Genomic DNA, 20,843 nt, shown 5'->3' on the forward strand with positions numbered 1-20,843 from the left:
TAGTGGAGGTGATGGAATTCCAGTTGAGCTATTTCAAATCCTAAAAGATGATGCTGTAAAAGTGCTGCATTCAATATGTCAGCAAATTTGGAAAGCTCAGCCGTGGCCACAGGACTGGAAAAGGTCAGTTTCATTCCAATGCCAAAGAAAGCTCAAACTACTGCACAATTGCACCCACCTCACACGCTAGTAAAGTATTGCTCAAAATTCTCCAAGCCAGGCTTCAACAGTGTGTGAACCATGAACTTCCAGATGTTCAAGCTGGTTTTAGAAAAGGCAGAGGAACCAGAGATCAAATTGCCAACATCCCTTGGATCACTGAAAAAGTAAGAGAGTTCCAGAAAAACATCTATTTCTGCTTTATTGACTATGCCAAAGCCCTTGACTATGTGGATCACAACAAACTGTGGAAAATTCTGAAAGAGATGGGAATACCAGACCACCTGACCTGTCTCTTGAGAAACCTGTATGCAGGTCAGGAAGCAACAGTTAGAACTGGACATGAAACAACAGACTGGTTCCAAATCAGGAAAGGAGTATGTCAAGGCTGTATACTGTCACCGTGCTTATTTAACTTCTATGCAGAGCACATCATGAGAAATGCTGAGCTGGATAAAGCACAAGCTGAAATCAAGATTGCCAGGAGGCATATCAATAAACTCAGATATGCAGATGACACCACCCTTATGGCAGAAAGGGAAGAGGAACTAAAGAGCCTCTTGATGAAAGTGAAAGAAGAGAGTGAAAAAGTTGGCTTAAAACTCAAAATTCATAAAACTAAGATCATGGCATCTGGTCCCATCACTTCATGGCAAATAGATGGGGAAACAGTGGAAACAGTGAGAGATTTCATTTTGGGGAGCTCCCAAATCACTGCAGATGGTGACTGCAGCCATGAAATTAAATGACGCTTGCTCCTTGGAAGAAAAGTTATGACCAACCTAGACAGCATATTAAAAAGCAGAGACAGTACTTTGCCAATAAAGGTCCGTCTAGTCCAAGCTATGGTTTTCCCAGTAGTCATGTATGGATGTGAGAGTTGGAGCATAAAGAAGGCTGAACGCTGAAGAATTGATACTTTTGAACTGTAGTGTTGGAGAAGACTCTTGAGAGTCCCTTGGACAGCAAGGAGATCCAACCAGTCCATCCTAAAGGAAATCGGTCTTGAATATTCACTGGAAGGACTGATGCTGAAGCTGAAACTCCAATACTTTGCCCACCTGATGTGAAGAACTGACTCATTTGAAAAGACCCTGATGCTGGGAAAGATTGAAGGCAGGAGGAGAAAGGGACGACAGAGGATGAGATGGTTGGATGGCATCACTGACTCAATGGACATGAGTTTGAGTAAACTCTGGGAGTTGGTGATGGACAGGGAGGCCTGGCATGTCCACGGGGTTGCAAAGAGTCAGACACGACTGAGTGACTGAACTGAACTGTGGCCCTTGGTTTCTTCATCTGTGAAAAGGAGATAGTTAGTGCCAACCTTTAGGGTGGTCATGAGAATTAAATAAGTTCAAATTTGTAGACCAGCTACGCAATGCCTGATCACATGAGTACTATGTGAATGTTTGAAGAAGACAATAAAATAAATATAAAAGTGAGAAGAATTATTATAATGTGGAAGGAAGCACCAAGCAAGGTGCCCAAGATATCACAGGCATCCCACTGGGAGTTCTCCCTAAAGCAGAGCAATACAGACATGGCGACCCCTGCACTTCTACAGAGTAAGCACAAATGGAGGCTGTTTTGTGCAAATTCTCATCACATTATTAACTTGTCTTCTGTTGATCACTCTACTTCTTCTCTCCCTCTCTCACTGTCTTTGTCTCCTATTCAGTGATGATGGAAAACCAGCCACAGAATGTGAAATAAAATTTCAGTTCAGAAGTGCAAACATTTTTGAAAGAACATTTCAAAGGAAAAAGAAGACCTTGGCTTTCTAATTTCATCACCACTGTGAACATATCAAAGAAGGGTTTCTTCTTTTTTTGCTTTCCTTTAGGAAACTTTGCCAAGTTAAGAAATTAAAAAAAAAAAAAAAAGAAAGTAAAATCAGGATAGTTTTAAAATACAGGGTATTTCTTAAAGAACTGCGAAGAACAGTGTACTGTAATTATGTTCCAATGAATTTTAGAAACTTGCTGAAAATTCCCTTGCTGTTGTATTTGTGTGCCCGTCTCTTTTGGGTATTTTGCATGTGTGTATCCATATATAAGAGTTCTCTTTTTGACAGACACTCACACCCACATGCTCCAGAAATGCTATTTGAGTACTTATCTAAATAGATGAGTACTTGTTAAAAATAAAAATGTTCTGACCAAAAGAGCAGCACAGAGAAAAGGGTTTCATCCATTGAGAGCAAAGGAGAAAAGTGAAAAAAAAATAGAATTTGGACCAATAATTTGTATGTATACAATAAATGTCAAATATAACATTACAAATGTAATGAATTTGAGTATGATACATTTTTACACTTAGAATTTTAATTGCTTTTTTATGTGCATAATGACTATTCATATACAAGAAAACATAGGTAAAGCAAAACCATGTTTAATAAAAATCAGAATAACCATTTTGGTGGAGTTATGATTAGAAATACGTTCCCAAAAATTACATGAAGGAAAAGGACCAGAAGCCTTCAAAAATATCTTGGTTCTATTTCTTAAACCGAACAAAGAGGAGTCTTGGATGAAACAAAGACAGCCCCAAGCCAGGAGTCAGGAGACCTGGCTCTAACAAGTTACCTATGATTGGGTAACTTGTGTGACTTTGGGCCCGAATTTCCTCACCTATCAAGAAATACAGCTGGACTAAAGGACTGCACAGAATCTGAGGACACAGTCATTCCTATTCTAAGCCTAGGGATATGATCCTGTTATAGCTGTCATCCGATCCTGGGACTCATGCAACCTTCTTTTTCTTTGCTTTTCTTTTTTTAAATTTTTTTCCCCCAGTGTGGACCATTTTTAAAGCCTTTATTGAATTTGTTACAATACGGCTTGTTTTTATGTTTAGATTCTTGGCCAAGAGGCATGTGGAATCTTAGCCCCCTGACCAGGGATTGAACCTGCACCCCCTGCATTGGAAGGTGAAGTGTTAACCACTGCACTGCCAGGAAGGTCCCAATCCTCTTTTCCTTAACTGTACTGAAGAATTCCTTCAATGTTTACGGTAACATACTTTCAAAGCAAGCCCTCTCAATCAAGGGGGTCGGGGTGCCTGTTCTCACCCCAGGTCACCTTCCCGATGACCTTCATAGGCAGAGTAGGTAAGAAGAGTGAAGGATCTGAGACTCTCTAGTGGTCTAGGATTGTGCTCTGTTTGGTAGCCCTTATCCTACCCAGGCTGCTGTTATTTAACAAGAGGGCAGATAAATCCACATGCTAAGGATCTGATCATGTGTACTGAATAAGATGCACTAATACATTTCTTTCTTTTTTCCCAATGGTCAAAATCCAATTTCTATGCAAATGCTTTTGGGTCATAACATTCTTATTTTTAACAGGTATAAATCTACTTTAACAGGAAGATTTGGAATCGCTGTTATAAATGACACAAAATTCCTCCAGAGCAGAAGAGGCTTATCTCATTCTTAGGTGCTGAGACTGGCAGGGCTTCAAGGCATGTGTTCTCCAAGGACAGGCACAACCCACAGAAACGGAGGCAAACCTCTAGTCCATGTCCTAATGCCCCAGGAAGGAGAGGGAAGGAGAGCTTGGTGCTCTGAGTTCAGAATCCCTCTCAGTTCATCTTGAAGTGACTCACTCAGTGTTATTTACTAGAAGAAATACTTCAATTGGCCACTGTTTTTATTTGGAGGGAAATTGGTTTTCTTTGGATTCCTATAGGTCAGACAAGCCCTTGTCATCAAAAATCACAAATCCCATGGGTATGGACAGCTTGTCCCCATATTTCTTCAGATCTATCCTTAGGTAACAAGAGAGGTTTCTCAGATTGCCCCATACAAACATAGACCCATTGCCCTGCTTTTTCTCCCTGTGTTAATCTTCTGTGCATATTAGATATATTTGTACTCTATTGTCTATCTACCCCACTAAAAAATAAAAAATAAGGATATTGAGTATGTTTTGTTCGCTCTATATCTCCAGTGTGAGCAACATGCATTGTAGGTGCTCAGAAAATTATCCATTTGATGAATAAATGTCAGAAACCCTCCAGGTGGGAGACTTCCCCAGCAGTCCAGTGGTTAAGACTCCGCCTTCCAATGCAGGGAGAGTGGGTTTGATCCCTGGTCAGGGGTGTGGCCAAAAAATAAAGAAATACATAACCAACAAGGACTTACTGTAAATAAATAATTAATTAAAAAAGGAAAAAAAAAATCCTCCAAGGGAATAAAGAATAGTTGAGGATAGTAAGGAATAATTTAAGAGTTAGCATAAACCACCACATTCACCCAAGGCACAGTGGGGATAACTTTTTAACACACAGCAATATCAGTCACATCATCACTAAATGCGCTCACAGTTTAACTCCATGCCCAGAGAGGGACACTTCTGATGTAACACATTATAATTCTTTTTCCTTCATTTACCATCAAAATGCACAGTTGAATGTCCAATTCTCTTTCTTTTCTTTTGAAAGAAGGGAGACACCTCTCTCTGCATTGCCTTTAGTGAAGGCTTCTTTTTTACAATGAAAATGCCTTACATAGGCCTACTCTTGACTCCGGCTACCAGAGTTTCTCAGAAGGGAAGGTACCTCCCTAAGCTGCCTTTGAGGAATGAAGGAATTCATGTCAACATGTGGCTGGGGCACTTACTGCCAGAGCAGGAGGCTTCTTTAGGGCTGGAAGACATCGGCTCTGCGCAGAGCTGGCAAAGGCAGTCTCTCCCATTGAACGTGACTCGGTCTCCGGGTGGAAACGGGCGCCTGGAAAGACATTGCCCTGAAGGTTATTGTGGCAATTTCATCCCTTTCCCTCACTCCTGCTTTGCTGCCCTCCAGTGCCAACTCATTACTTGGAGGAGCACCAGCCAAAACGTCTGAAATGCAGTCTGAACCAAGCCGGCCAGCTGGATCCAGTCCAAACAAACAAACGCGCCTCATTTTAAGAGGAAAGAAGAATGCACAGCTTCTACAGGCAACCAGATAGTAAATGAAACCATTTACCTCCACTCCTTCGTGGAGGGACGTTCCGGCAGGTCACCTAGCAGGGCACACACAGTAAAATCTTCCACTTCCAAATTAAAATACTACCATGAAGAAATGTTTGACATGTCATGAATTCCTATTCAAGCTTAAGGTGCCTCCAAGAGAACTGGTCATACAGGGCAAACATTAATTCTTCACATTCCCTAGACCTAAATGATAACGATGCTGAATTAGACATTGTCGTGCAGTGGGCAAAATGAATACCTCACACTGCTAGGGACTCAGTCCCTTGTAAACCTGGATTAAATTTGAAAATGCTGTAAGTATCTGTTTAAAAATTAGTATTCACTTCCTTTCAGAGAATATTTCCTTTCACATTAGTGAAAGTGAAAGTTGCTCAGTCTTGTCTGACTCTTTGTGACCCCATAGACTATACAGTCCATGGAATTCTCCAGGCCAGAATACTGGAGTGAGTAGCCTTTCCCTTCTCCAGGGGATCTTCCCAACCCAGGAATTGAACTGGGGTCTCCTGCATTGCAGGCGATTCTTTACCAACTGTGCTATCATATCTGTTTAAAAATTAGTATTTGCTTCCTTTCAGAGACTATTTTCTTTCACATTAGACATTCATCAATAAATAACAGCACATTTTTTTCAAAAACATTGCCTTCTGCAGGTATGTTATGTTTCTTCTCCTCCCAGCAGGCAGATAACTTAAAAAAAATAAGTCATTAATTAATAGCCATATGACAGTTTCCATGCTGGCTCACCCGCCATTGGCCAATTTGCCAATGATCTTCAACATGAATTTTCATATGTGTGATTCTGTCAGTTAGGAAACTTAAAATTCATAAGCCAAACATCGCCACCCATCTGAGTCAGAAGCAAATTCAGGCTTCTGGACATGAATTTTATGTTCACAGGTACTTTAAGTTGCCCTTCATCACCTAACAGTTGGTGATTAATCGTCCTGCACACACAGGTTGTAAAACTGGGTTTAAAACAACTCCACAAATGTGCTTGGTGCCAGTCATTGAGGAGAGCTTTAAATCATACCCCCAAATTTTAGAAGTGCTGGGTTGAGGTGGTCTCCTAGTGCCATGTTATTTTCCATCGCTCAGATAAAGCCCAGAGAGGGTAAGTGACTTGCATGGATTGACCACCTAGGGAGAAACATGCCACAGGCAGGGGTGGGTGGTGCCCACCAACCCAGAACTTGCTCTCTCTTCAACAATCAAGGTCACACTCTGGTGGGTGCCAGCCAGCCTATCAATTCACACTCATCAGTTAAAGCCAAACAAACCTCCAGCCTCCTCTGTAACAAGGCCATCAGGAAGTGAAGGGTCTGTTGATATAATAAGCATAGTTTCTTTGCCTCTGATCAGGGCCAGGGCCAGGGCCAGAAAGAGGCCAGCAAGGCACTCAGGATACAGCATTTAAGGAGGTCCCCACTCTCAGGAGGACCACATGACCTGGGAGTGAGTACCCCGTTTAAAGTGTGTGCCCAGGTACCTCCCTGGCCTCACCCCTAGTCCAGACCCTGTGTCTGATTTAGGCTTATATTTCTAGACTTGAACCCCACACAGATCCACCATAGAACAAACCAGAGTCCAGTTCTCAACAAGGGGCAAGATGCTCTGAATTTTGAATTCTGTTATTTCATAAAGGATCCCTTTCATTTTCCTAAGTCCTCTGCCTACATGGGTTCACTTCCTTCTGTTATTTGCATGAATGTTTGTGATAAAAGAGAGTTGGATTTAGAGTCTGAACATGTGAGTTGAAATATTGGCTTTGTGATATGAAGGACTGGGAAAATCTCTTAGACTCTGGGTCTCAAAGTCACTCATAAGTAGGGATAGGAATTGCTGATTGACCTCACAGAATTGTTGAAAGGGTTAAGTTAATTTCTACATGAATGCAATTTGTAAGTTGTAAAGGTGGCCTCCCAAGTAGGAAGAATTGGTGTCATTAGGCAGCACCAGCAGCTTAGACCATCAGTAGCAGGCACCTCTCTGTTGGCTCAAACCTCCAGAGACAGGGCTATAGCTGATGACTGTTTTACCAACCTGAAGCAATGATCTCTCAGGGCCAAGATCAGGAAGGCTCTCAGAGTTTACCTGGGCCAGGGCCTTCTAACCTTTTAAAAAATTTTTAATTGTAGGATAATTGCTCCATGATTTTGTGCTGGCTTCTGCCACACAATCACTCAAATTAGCCACAAGCATACATACATATGTCCCCTCCCTCTTGAACCTCCCCCAACCCGTGCCTCATCCCACCCCTCTAGGCTGTCACAGGGTACCCCTTGAGCTCCTTGTGTTAATACATAGAAACAGATATTTTTAAAAGACCCTTCCTAAGCTCCAACCTGGTGATCTGTGACAACCTAGAGGGGTGGGGTGAGCTGGAGTTGGGGAGTAGGACGGAGGTTTAAGAGGGAGGGGATATATGTATACTTACGCTGGATTTGAGTTGCTGTATGACAGAAATCAATGTAACATTGTAAAGCAATTATCCTCCAATTAAGAAAGGAAAAAAAGAGACCCTCCCTTGGGGATTCCAGTGACCACCCAGGTTTGGGGAATCACTTTTATCTAATCCACAGCCTCTCATCTTACAGACAAGACAACTGCCACGGAAAAGTTAGCTCACAGAGGTCTCAAACCAGCTCAGAAAAGAGGACCAGAAACAGGGCTTCCTGAATGCCAGCCCAGAGTTCTCAATCAGACTGTGGGCGGCAGCTTGAATAGGGAGAGGTCAAAAGGAAACTTTGCTGTTGATTAAATACAGAAAAAATTCAGCTCATTAACCCAGAATTTTAAAATTATGACTTAAAAATATATAATTGAGAAATGACCTAATAGCTACAAAAAGTTACTAAAATAATTTGATTATGAATATTTCATCTAAATCTTATGATGATTCATCCAATGAGTATTATCCGGTTAATTAATTGTATAAAATCAAATTTACCCTTCTAGAGTTTACATTTCTCTGGCCTAAAAACAGGAAATACTGGAAAATAAAATGAACTGAACTACAGTTTTTACAAAAGCATAGCAAAATTGAATACATATGATCAACATCATACCAAAAGGCATGGAATTACTCGATCAATATGGGTCAACTAGTTAAATTCCCTCTTCTCTCTGATTGACCATTTTAATCAAGCTGCTTTGTGAAATAAAGATTTAACCTTGGTTGATGATAGGTGCTTATAGAGGAGGGGTTAACAACTTTTCCCCCGAAAGATCAGATTGTAAATATTTTTTTAGACTGTGCAGATCATAAGGTTTCTATCTCAACTACTTTACCACTGTCACTTGGAAGCAGTCATAGACAATATATAAACAAATGGGCATGGCTGTGTTCCAATAAAACTTTATTTACAAAACAGGTCTAATTTGATACGTGAGGCCGTTAGCTCTCCCTGGCTATAGAGCAAATGAGATAATTTTACACACCCACACCCACACACGTAAGAGCTGATACTTCCAAATAAGCTTCATCTTTCCAAGTATTTATGCCATCTCCTCCCATGTTTCCACTGCTCAAAATGTCTCAGCACCTGGGGCTGCTTTCAGATTCGGCTCCCAGCCACTTAAGATCAGTCACACTATTTAGTGGAGGACATTCCATATAAAGTTTCCTAACTAAATTGCTTTTTAACTAAGCCTGATAATACAGTAGGAAAACAAAAAATCTAAAAGTGCATCAGAAAAAAATATATACAGAGAAATATACGATATCACTTATATGTAGAATCTAAAAAAAATGATACAAATGAATTTATTTACAAAAACAGAAACAGGCTCAGACACATACAGAACAAACATGGTTCTCAAAGGGGAAAGGAGAGGGGAAGGATAAATTAGGAGTTTGCAATTAGCAGATACAAACTACTATATATAAAATAGATAAACATAAAGGTTCTACCATACAGCACAGGGAACTATATTCAATAACTTACAATAATCTATAATGGAAGAGAACGTGAAAAATAATGCATATAATATAAATAATATAGTATATATATACAACATAAATAATACATATTATATATATATATATGAAGAAAGTGTGTTAGTCACTCAGTCATGTTCAACTCTTTGTGACCCCATGGACTGTATGTAGCCTGCCAAGCTTCTCAGTCCATGGAATTCTCCAGGCAAGAATACTGCAGTGGGTTGCCATTTCCTTCTCCAAGGCATCTTCCTGACCCAGGGATTGAACCTGGGTCTCTGTATTGCAGGCAGATTCTTTACCACCTGAGCCACCAGATAAATAATATATATAATATATAGAGATACAACTGAAACATTTTGTTGTACACCTGAAACTAACACAACATTATAAATCAACTATACATCAGTAAACATAATTTTTTTAAAGGAAAAATATTTTAAGACTAAGTACAACTCAAGACCAAAGCGCAGATTCCAAGCTCTGAGAGCAGAATCCAACACTTCCCTGTTGGCGGAAGCCACACTTACTTGCAGATCGTGCAGGCAAAGCAGTTGGGATGGTAGGTCTTGCCCAGGGCGGTCACCACCTCTCCTTCCACAAACTCCCCGCAGCCATGGCATCGTGTGCCATACATCCTCTGGTAGTCCAGGGTGCAGAGATACTCCCCGTTCTTTATGAAGAAGCCCCCTTGGGCCAGGTCACAGCCGCACACTGTGGACAGACAAGTTCACATCTGGTCACAAGCTGCCAAGCTACTGGGCAGCATCGCCTTCTACCGCATGCTGCTAACTTACTCTATGATCTCAGCAGTATGGGGTTCGGGGTGGGGAGGACTGGTACAAAGAGCTATTTATTGTTGGGCTCCAAGTTCTCTCTTGCCTCCCTCCCCCTTTGTTTCCCTTCCCTTTGGGAGCTATGCAATATCTCATGCAAGTAAAATCCATTGGCTAGGTCTCAACAGCCTTTGCGATACATCTAAGATTCAGAGATAATCAGTCTTTGATGGAAAGATACCTTTGGGTCATGCTGTCTCTCATAGGAACAAAACTGTCTCTGGCAGTGCTATTTAGGAAAGATAGACACTGCTTGCCCACACAACTGCTTGGTTTGGCCTAAACTGTTACTGAGCTGAGTAATAAATTCCCACTCTACCAAAAGCAGGAGCTGAAATGTCCAGTGTCTATTTTTTCACACTCTGGAAATACTTTCCCATAGTCGTAAAACATTTAGGCATTTAATTTTCTCTTGGTGCAGCAAATAGGATAAGTCCATTATTTATATATTAAAGAGTGAGATAAAAATGAACAAGCCACAGAGGAAAGAAAAGGGAACATGTCCAAGATAAAACTGTCATTCCGGACCTCAGCACATGCAAAAGAGGATTTTGGCACCTCTTTCAAATCTGCACAGCTGTGGAGCATGGAGATGGTGTGAAAAAGTAGGTCCTGAAACGCCAGGTCTGCATGTTCAGACAAGACCAGGGCAGGACTCAGCAGCTTGTCCAAGAACAAAGCCAAAGGCGGCTCCTGAGAGTAAAGACTTTCCATTGACAAATGACCGGGAAATAACACCAAAGCTGGAAATCTCTGTTCTTAACCTCTGCATTCCCAGGGTTGGTTGACTCCTATACAGTTCAGATCCTTAGGCAAAGAATCCAGGATCCATCTTGATTATTCCTGCCAGCAGCTGGAATAGGCTTTTAGCTGGGGTAAGGATGAACTGAATTCAGTCACTAAATAGTTTTCCTAAGGACCTGCTAGAACACACCCAGGGTTCCTCTGGTAAGTTCCCATGACCCATGAAAGCATCTAGATGAACTAGTGTTGAGCACAGTAAGATTTTGATGCATTCGGATAGAATCTTACACTCCCACCCCAGCTCGCAGTCTCTACTAATTGCAACTACTGAGGATATTCAAGGTGACACAGAAGCTACAACAAGCTTTCCAGTGTGGGTTCATCTGTCTGTTTAGGTCCACACTCCACAGCTATGACCTTCTTCTTTGCAGTTTATAATCAAGTAACCCCAGATGATGGCCTGAGTCCATCATGCTGAAAATGACCATATAAACTCTGCTGTGATCACATTACCTGGAAACCAGCTCGTTTACCACCTGCTGCCTCTCTAACTTGCCAGTGCCCCCACTGTTTCCATTCCTGCCTTTTCCTACAAAATGAGTCCTGTGGGTCAAGGCAACTGAAGTTAAGACTAACCTCGCTCTAATTGCAAATTCCTTCAACAACAATAAACACAATCCTGAGGGTCACAGGACACCTTAGAGATTTCTCTTCAGTATTTTTCTATGTATTTCTTAATTTTCACACAAGACGACAAGGCACTTTATGGTTAAGAGTCTTCAGCTTCACTTCTTTTGATTTGTAGAAACCTCTAACCACGGAATTTAACGAAAGGCTGGGAACCAATTTTTTAATTAAACTGAATCCACTTCAAATTTGGCAGACTCCTACCAGTTTCACTCCTTAGTGGCGTGAAGTAGTTCCAATGACTCAGTTGCTCTTCCAAACTCGGGTCTTTGTCAAAACCATGACAGGTGACAATATAATGCATTTGGACTGCTAATAATTTCCTTTAGTTTCTCCTCCAACCCCCTAAGGTAGACAGAATGTAAAAGTTCACAGATCCTTTATAAAAAGCTCTGGTGGCAACAGGGTCATCCTTATGTGCATGCAGATTGTAGGGATGGCTTCAAAGCTAATTCTAAATGTGTTAGACATCCCTGTACCCACCGCTTCCTTAGGGTATCTTTCCAGGCTCTCTAGTTCACATGGTTTTGAGAAATTGACACATGCTCTCCTTTAATAATAAAGTCTTAGTTTATATGAACATAATATAGCCTTAAAAGTGATTTTGTAATTACTGTTGAGAGATGCCAAACTACAATCAAACTATGCCCTTTGCAATTTGATTTGGCTTGGTCCTTCAATTCAAGGCAGTGGCTCAAATGTGCTTACCAAACCGTACCATTGTTTCTGGTGGTTTATACCCGAGGAAACTAGCATTTGAAAACAGACTCACAGAGGCAAGGGTCATGAAGGCATACACAGCGAGTAGTGGGAGGGGAGGTCTATACTGCTCAGACCTAAAAGCACTTAACAACACATTACATTCCCAAAGAACGGACTAGTTGGGACGTGATCTCGGACCTTTCCCTCTTTCACTTCTCCAGGTATACTCGCCTATTCCTCCTCCTCCTTCTGCTCCTCTGGTCACAACTTCTCAGTCTCCTTGGCCACACCCTTACAGGCAGGTAACTCCCACGGACATTACCTTCTTCCTCTAAAACATAAGGCCTCCCTGGAAACAGGGCTTCCCAGGTGGCACTAGTGGGAAAGAACCCACCTGTCAACGTAGGAGACATAAGAGGTGCAAGTTCGATCCCTGTGGCGGGAAGATCCCCTGGAGAAGAGCATGGCAACCCTTTCCAGTATTCTTGCCTAGAGAATCCCAAGGACAGAGGAGCCTGGCGGGCTACAGTCCATGGCGTCACAAAGAGTCGGACACAACTTAAGTGACTTAGCATGCACACACACTTTGGAAACAGATCTCATCCACTCTTAGAGCTTCAACTATGACTGCAAAGGATTCTCAAGTCAATGTCCATGTGACATCTTCCCCAACCTGGGCACAGACAGCACACTTATCTGAACACGAATCATCCAAAAAAACTCTATTCTCTCAGCTTCTCTGCCATCTCTTCTAAAAGTTCTACTATTCCCTCTTCCAATAAAATGGTAGCACTATGCGTTCTCCCACTCTTAAACCCAAATTTTCAACTGGCCACTAAATCCACTGTGTTTTCCCAGGAAAACATTTCTTTGATCCATTCCCTCCTCTGCCTTCTTAACACCTCTACTCAGATCCTGGCCTTTAGTATCTCTTGTACGAAAACAGTTTTATTACAACAGTGTTTGTACTGGTAGAAAAAAAAGAAACAGACAAACCTGGGAATAACTCAACTTTCCATCAGTAGAGCAAGAGTTGGATAAATTATGATATATCCAGTCTGTGGAGATAGGTCAGATCAATATCTGTAACCTAGAGGTCTGTCCATGATAAATTGTTAAAAGAGAAAGTTTCACAAAGAACTTAAACAATCCCTTTTTTCAAAAGTCTACTTATGTTTTTACAAACAAGGAAAAGTGAGTTAACACCAACATAGGATTATTAGTGGGTTATCTCAGCAGGATGAATAACTATTCACATTTGATTCACATACCTGTGTGTCGGCTCACTTTTTAAAGTTATGTAATTCTGCTAAACACACATAACATAGAATGGACCGTCTCAACCATGTTTAAGTGTACAGTTCAGTGACAGCACATTCACCTGGCTGGGCAGCACCATCCCCATGTATCCACAGGACATCTTTCATCCTGCAAAACTGAAACTCTAGACCCATAGAACAGCACCTCCCTAGTCTCCCTCCCTCCCCCAGGCCCCTGGAAACTGCCACTCTAGCTTCTATCTCTATGAATTTGACTGCCCTTGGTGTCTCATCTAAGGAGAAACTCACTTTATGTTAAGAAAAATTATCAAAAACATGTCCGAAAGGTGGAGGAAAGAAGCATGTTCTCCAGGGTCATGCTGGAATTCTAAGAGCTCACACAGAACTATTTCGTGACCCAAGGCACTGGATCTGTGTTTGACAAGATCTTTACCTGGGTTCAATCCGTGGGTTGGAAAGATCCCCTGGAGAAGGGAGAGGCTGCCCACTCCAGTATTCTGGCCTGGAGAATTTCATGGACTGTATAGTCCATGGGGTCAAAAAGAGTCGGACACGACTGAGTGACTTTCACTTTCATTTTACTACTAATCAAAAGCCCAGACTTTGAAAGTTAACTGTAACTTGTAGGTTCTTGTCCAATAGACGTGCAGACGACTTCAGTCCAGGTTTACTATCAGCTCCCTGTTAGGCTGCTGATCAGTTTTATATTTAACCCTGGCATCTTATCCTACATCCTTTGTTTTTCTTTTCTCTTTTGGCCACATTGCACAGCATATGGGATCTTAGTTCCCGCAGGGATCGAACCCACATACCCTGCATTGGAAGCACAGATCTTTAATCACTGAATCGCTAGAGAAGTCCCTGACATCCTTTCTTGAACACCTTTAAACCCATTCCTTTGGTTCTCCTTTGAGTTGGCTTTACATTCTACTAGTTCCCTCATTAATGAGTTGACTAAATCTCTGGTTAACGTTCATTCTATATTGGTGTCCTACTACTGCTGCTGCTAAGTCGCTTCAGTTGTGTCCGAATCTGTGCAACCCCATAGACGGCAGCCCACCAGGCTCCCCCGTCCCTGGGATTCTCCAGGCAAGAACACTGGAGTGGGTTGCCATTTCCTTCTCCAATGCATGAAAGTGAAAAGTGAATATGAAGTCACTCAGTGGTGTCCGACTCTTCGAGACCCCATGGACTGCAGCCTACCAGGCTCCTCCATCCATGGGATTTTCTAGGCAAAAGTACTGGAGTGGGGTGCCACTGCCTTCTCTGATACTGGTGTGAGAGTCATATATTTAACTTTTTTGAAAATTACACTTTGACAAAGTGTAATTAACCAAAAATGAAAACCAAAAGTTAACCAAAAATATCTAAAGGTGAATCATAAAAATTTTAAAAGGTGGGAGGGGTGCTTCCCTGGTGGCTCAGTGGTAAAGAATTCTCCTTCTAATGCAAGAGACACGGGTTCGATATCTGATTCAGGAAAATTCCACACGCTGAGGAGCAACTAAGCCCCATGTGCCACAGCTGTTGAGACTGAGAACCACAGCTCCTAGAGCCTGTGCTCCTCAACAGGAGAAGACACCGCAATGAGAAGCCTGAGCACCGCAACCAGTAGCCCATGCAGCACTGAAGACCCAGCACAGCCAAAAATAAATTAAAAAACAAATTTTTTAACTAGAGTTTAAAAATAAAAATCACTGTAAAAAAATGTTTTTAAAGTTCAGTCTGTTTATATTAATGACTTAGCAAATGCTTTTAACTGGTGGCACAAAGCAAAACTTCAAAACTTCCCACTCAAATGACCACACAATCCCAATTAGGTCGAACTTCAGTAGGCTATCTTTAGGTTTTTACTTTTGGATCTCTATTTGTCTCTCCTTTGATTAAAAGTTAACAAACGCCCAGGGAAAAGAATAGATTCCTTTCATTTTTTTTTTTTTTTAAAAAGAGCTGCCAATGAAAGAGAATTAATTGCTTTCTTCTTGATGATCAATTATTTAAAACATGTCCCACTCAAGGCCTGCCTGAATCTTGCCTCCTCTGTTACCACTAAAGCATGGCCACAAACAGTCATATGTCTCATAAAAGTTACACTCTTGAATTCACTCTCTACATACCAGTGAATACCATTAAGTATTTAACTAGGAACATGTACATCAAAACAATTTAATATGAAAGTTGTGAAATTAATAACAGCACATTTAAAAATCTTACATGTTAAAAAAAGAAAACTTAACAGGAGCTTGCCTGTGTTGTAAAAATACCACAGAACAGGAAGTGCACCAAGCACGGAGGTGTCAGATTAAGGGGGAAAACAGTGTCGTGTTTTAGTGGCACGAACAGGGTTGTAGCAGCAATTATTTCTTCAACTTTCTAAAAACAGAAGTTACATTTTCAGTTCAGTCGCTCAGTCGTGTCCGACTCTGCGACCCCATGAATCACAGCACGCCAGGCCTCCCTGTCCATCACCAACTCCCGGAGTTCACTCACACTCACATCCATCGAGTTAGAAATGCCATCCAGCCATCTCATCCTCTGTCGTCCCCTTCTCCTCCTGCCCCCAATCCCTCCCAGCATCAGAGTCTTTTCCAATGAGTCAACTCTTCGCAGGAGGTGGCCAAAGTACTGGAGTTTCAGCTTTAGCATCATTCCTTCCAAAGAAATCCCAGGGCTGATCTCCTTCAGAATGGACTGGTTGGATCTCTTTGCAGTCCAAGGGACTCTCAAGAGTCTTCTCCAACACCACAGTTCAAAAGCATCAATTCTTCAGAGCTTAGCTTTCTTCACAGTCCAACTCTCACATCCATACATGACTACTGGAAAAACCATAGCTTTGACTAGATGGACCTTTGTTGGCAAAGTAATGTCTCTGCTTTTTAATATGCTATCTAGGTTGGTCATAACTTTCCTTCCAAGGAGTAAGCGTCTTTTAATTTCATGGCTGCAGTCACCATCTGCAGTGATTTTGGAGCCCAAAAAAGTAAAGTCTGACACTGTTTCCACTGTTTCCCCATCTATTTGCCATGAAGTGATGGGGCTGGATGCCATGATCTTAGTTTTCTGAATGTTGAGCTTTATGCCAACTTTTTCACTCTCCTCTTTCACTTTCATCAAGAGGCTTTTTAGTTCTCTTCACTTTCTGCCATAAGGGTGGTGTCATCTGCATATCTGAGGTTATTGATATTTCTCCCAGCAATCTTGATTCCAGCTGTGATTCCTCCAGCCCAGCGTTTCTCATGATGTACTCTGCATATAAGTTAAATAAGCAGGGTAACAATATACAGCCTTGATGTACTCCTTTTCCTATTTGGAACCAGTCTATTGTTCCATGTCCAGTTCTAACTGTTGCTTCCTGACCTGCATACAGGTTTCTCAAAAGGCAGGTCAGGTGCTGTGGTATTCCCATCTCTTTCAGAATTTTCCACAGTTTATTGTGATCCACACAGTGAAAGGCTTTGGCATAGTCAATAAAGCAGAAATAGATGCTTTTCTGGAACTCTCTTGCTTTTTCCATGATCCAGCAGATGTTGGCAATTTGATCTCTGGTTCCTCTGCCTTTTCTAAAACCAGCTTGAACATCAGGAAGTTCACGGTTCACGTTCGAGGTCAGGGGCGATGGCCGAGAGGAGCTACCCCACACCCGAGACCAGGGGCAGCGGCTGGGAGGACCAAACTAGTTACATTTTAGGTTGCAACAAAACTCATTTCAGAGACATTCTGTCTGTCAACTAGTTTATACTGCCAGAAATTTAGGAGCATAGGTAATATTTCAAACTCCACCTAAAGGTTGCTTGGAGGTAAAACAAGACATCTTCATCTAGATCAGGAGATTGGACATCTCTGCTGGTCTCATTGTCGTTTTAATCCATGAGTGAGAGAGGGAGGGATGTCAACTCAACGTGATCGTTTTCAATTTAGCTTTGAGCAACGTTAAGAATTCTTGATGGGGGCCAGGAGCCTAAGGTGGGTTCTTTCTTGTCTTTTGTAGGGCAGACGCTGGCTTTGTGGTTTGGCACTTTGCCAGCCGGTCAGCTCATCACAGCTCTTCTGAATCTGCCCCAGGGAAGTGGAGGCCCTGCATGCCAGGACCTGGGTTTCACCTGCTCATTTCAGGCGTTAAGGACCATGTGCTTTCTGCCCCTACCTTCCTGCCTCCCCCCTTCCCTCTCTCTCTCTCTCTCTTCTTTCTTATTTTTTACATTATCTTTTTTATTTTTTCTTTCAGTTTTATTGATACAGTTCACACACTCCACTATATAAGTTTAAGGTGTACAGCATAGTGATTTGACTGACGTACATCATGAAATGTCTATCACAATAAGTTTAGTGAACATCCTATATCTTACATAGATATAAAATTAAAGAAAGACATTTTTTTCTTGAGATGAGAACTCTTTACTGTTTTAACAACTTTCATATGCAACACACAGCCATGTTGATTATATTTATCAATGTTATATTACATCACTGGGCTTCCCTTATTATTCAGCAGTAAAGATCCACCTGCTAATGCAGGAGATGTGGGTTTGATCCCTGGGTTGGGAAGATCCCCTGGAGAAGGAAATGGCAACCCACTCCAGCATTCTTGCCTGGGAAATCCCATGGACAGAGAAGCTTGGTGGGCTATAGTCCACGGGGTCACACAGAGTTGGGCATGACTTAGTAACTGAGCAAGCATGCACGCACGTACATTGCATCACTGCTGCTGCTAAGTCACTTCAGTCGTGTCCGACTCTGTGCGACCCCATAGACGGCAGCCCACGAGGCTCCCCCCATCCCTGGGATTCTCCAGGCAAGAACACTGGAGTGGGTTACCATTTCCTTCTCCAATGCATGAAAATGAAAAGGGAAAGTGAAGTCACTCAGTCGTGTCTGACTCTTAGCGACCCCATGGACTGCAGCCTACCAGGCTCCTCCGTCCATGCGATTTTCCAGGCAAGAGTACTGGAGTGGGGTGCCATTGCCTTCTCCGACATTGCATCACTAGTATTTGTGTTATAACTGAGAGTCTGCACCTTTTGAGTGCCTTTGTCCAATTTCCCCCCACCCCCACCCCTCCCCTCCCCTCTCGTAACCACAAACCTGATCTCTTTCTCTATGAATGTGTTTGTTTCTGAAGCACAACTGACTTACAACACTATCTTAGTTCCTGGTACACAACACTGCGATTCGATACTTCTATACATTTCAAAACAATCATCACAGTAAGTCTAGTTACAAGCTGTCACCACACAAACATATTACATAATTTTTGACTATATTCCCCACACTATACATTTCATACTGGTGACTCATTTATTTCGCAACTGGAAGTCTGTAACTCAATCTCCTTCACCTATTTATCTTCTCCCCTTCAACCCTCCCCACTAGCAACCACCTGTTTGTTCTCTGTATCTATTTATGACTATTTCTGTTTTGTTATCTGCTATTTGTTCATTTGTTTTGTTTTTAGAGTCCATGTAAAAGTGGAGTCATACAATGTCTGTTTCCTCTGACTTATTCTGCTCAGCATAATGCTCTCAAAGTCCATTCACATTGTCGCAGATGGCAAGATTTCAGTCTTTTTATGGCCAAGTAATATTCCACTGTACATATATATACCACGCCTGCCTTATCCATTTGTCTATTAACGGGCATTTAGGTTACTTCTATATCTTGGCTACTGTAAATGCTGCTGCAATGAAAAGGGTACATGTATCTTTTCTTTTTTTAATTGGAGTATAGTTGATTTACGACACTGTGTTAATTATTGCTATACAGCAAAGTGATTCAGTTATGGGTTCATGTATCTTTTCTAATTAGTGTGTTTGTTTCTTTCGATAAATACCCAGGAATAGGATTACTGGATTGTATGGTAGATCTATTGTTAATTTTTTGAGGAATCTCTATATTATTTTCCATAGTAGTCACACAGTGTACATTCCCATCAACGGCGTACAAAGGTTCCCTTTCTCCACATCCTAAAAGGACTCTGTGCTCTAGAAGTTCTACTTTACAGGCGAAAACCCTGCTCCTCGTCCCCTGGGCCAGCACTGCCTCCTCCTAGGCTGCCCTGTGCAGGAGCAGGGGGGTGGGATAGACAGAGGGTACGGAATTCTCAAACTCCTCACAAGTGGATTTGCACCATACTCTTCCTCCATCTTCTACTCAAGCTAAATTTTTAAAAAAGATTATTTCACCTAAGACATTATTCTATTCATCTCCTCAAACCCTTTCTTCATAGAAAATCCAAAGGTAGACTTTGACAAAGCATCCTCTCAAGCCCCCTCCAGTGCTGCCTTATGGTGTGGGGTCTCACTGAATCAGACTTTGCCCTGAAATCCAGAGCAGTGTGTTTCAAAGTACCATGCACTGTAGCTCCAAAGTATGACATGCTGTAGCCCAGAGCTCAAAATAGCTGAACAGAGACTCATAAACAATAATAAGAGGGGGCAGCTTCCACCAAAAATAACTATTAGCTAATGCATCATCCTGGAAGCAAATACTAAGCCGCAAAACATATTTAAAGAGCTTTTCACACTCATTTCTAAATGTGCCTCAAAATCTATGATTTTTCTGGGAAAGAAGATAGTTAGGAGTCCAACTAGATGACAAAATGAGACCCCAAGGTCAGGCATTTGAGGTGTGGTATTAATCAGAGCTTGAATTTACAATAATAACTAAAGAGATTTGATTGAAAAGGAATCAGTAGGACCCTCTTTTATTAATAAAATCTTCGACTACATAGTAAGTTTATTTTTAATGCTTGTCGTAGAAATTCATGTGCAAATGACATTAATTATAACCAGCTCAAGTAACAAAGATATCATCCAGAATAATACCTCTCACTCAACGTATTATTTTGTTTTTGTTTGGGTCCATAACACAAAACAAGTATCAAAGTCTTCTCTGATAGCATAGATTACTTAATAAGCAGGAAGTATCATGTATAAATGCTGAAAATATACACAAGGAAGAAATGAAAGGCTGGCCAGATTTAATAGGACCTTGCTTATCCCAGGTAAAACTACCTCAGGTAAGCCACTCATTGGAATTCTGGGCCCACAGGTAAATTTTCAGGTCTATATTCTGTCCTTTCCCTTTCCCTGTTCAGTCCCCAGAAAAAGTTGGGTCATGAATCTTTGCCTTTAACAAGCTCCCAGACCCCAAGGACACAGCCTCAGTGAGAGTTCTGTGTGTCTATAAGCTGACCCTCTAGGAAATAGAAAAAGGTAAGGATGCATTGCTACTTTTACCAGCAACCACAATAAGTAATTAGCATGGGGTTTATTAACCCTCTTAATGGGCTCTTTTTCTCTGGCTTCTCCTGAATCTATCTGGCTTCTCACTCAATCTATCCTGCTCACATCCTCTAAATTAACATGGTAAATGCCCTCCTTCTTCACTTTGATCTTGCATCGAAGGCTCTGGCATCTACCAAACATTCATCTGACTCTTCCTGACCATCAGTGCTTTATTCCAGCCAAACTGACCCTCCCATCCCCCATGCCCGATAGACACCTCCTCCCACCTCCTG

General features: G+C 41.7%; 1 protein-coding gene across 39 annotated transcripts in view; it reads right to left on the reverse strand.

The window, feature by feature from the left end:
• Positions 1-20,843, reverse strand: part of ABLIM1 (actin binding LIM protein 1) — a 328,684-nt gene that overhangs the window by 126,120 nt on the left and 181,721 nt on the right. For all 39 annotated transcript variants that reach the window (XM_086377832.1, XM_086377830.1, XM_086377829.1 and 36 more), the window contains 2 exons: positions 9,609-9,792; positions 4,784-4,893 (listed from right to left, as the gene is read on the reverse strand). In XM_086377832.1, coding sequence (XP_086233958.1) covers positions 4,784-4,893; positions 9,609-9,715 — 217 coding nt within the window. In that variant the 5' untranslated portion in view covers positions 9,716-9,792. The remainder of the gene's footprint in view (positions 1-4,783; positions 4,894-9,608; positions 9,793-20,843) is intronic.

Source organism: Bos grunniens, chromosome 26 (genome assembly GCF_055505025.1).
Source record: "Bos grunniens cultivar Pamir isolate PY7600 chromosome 26, Bosgru_T2T1.0, whole genome shotgun sequence".
Classification (NCBI taxonomy): domain Eukaryota; kingdom Metazoa; phylum Chordata; class Mammalia; order Artiodactyla; family Bovidae; genus Bos; species Bos grunniens.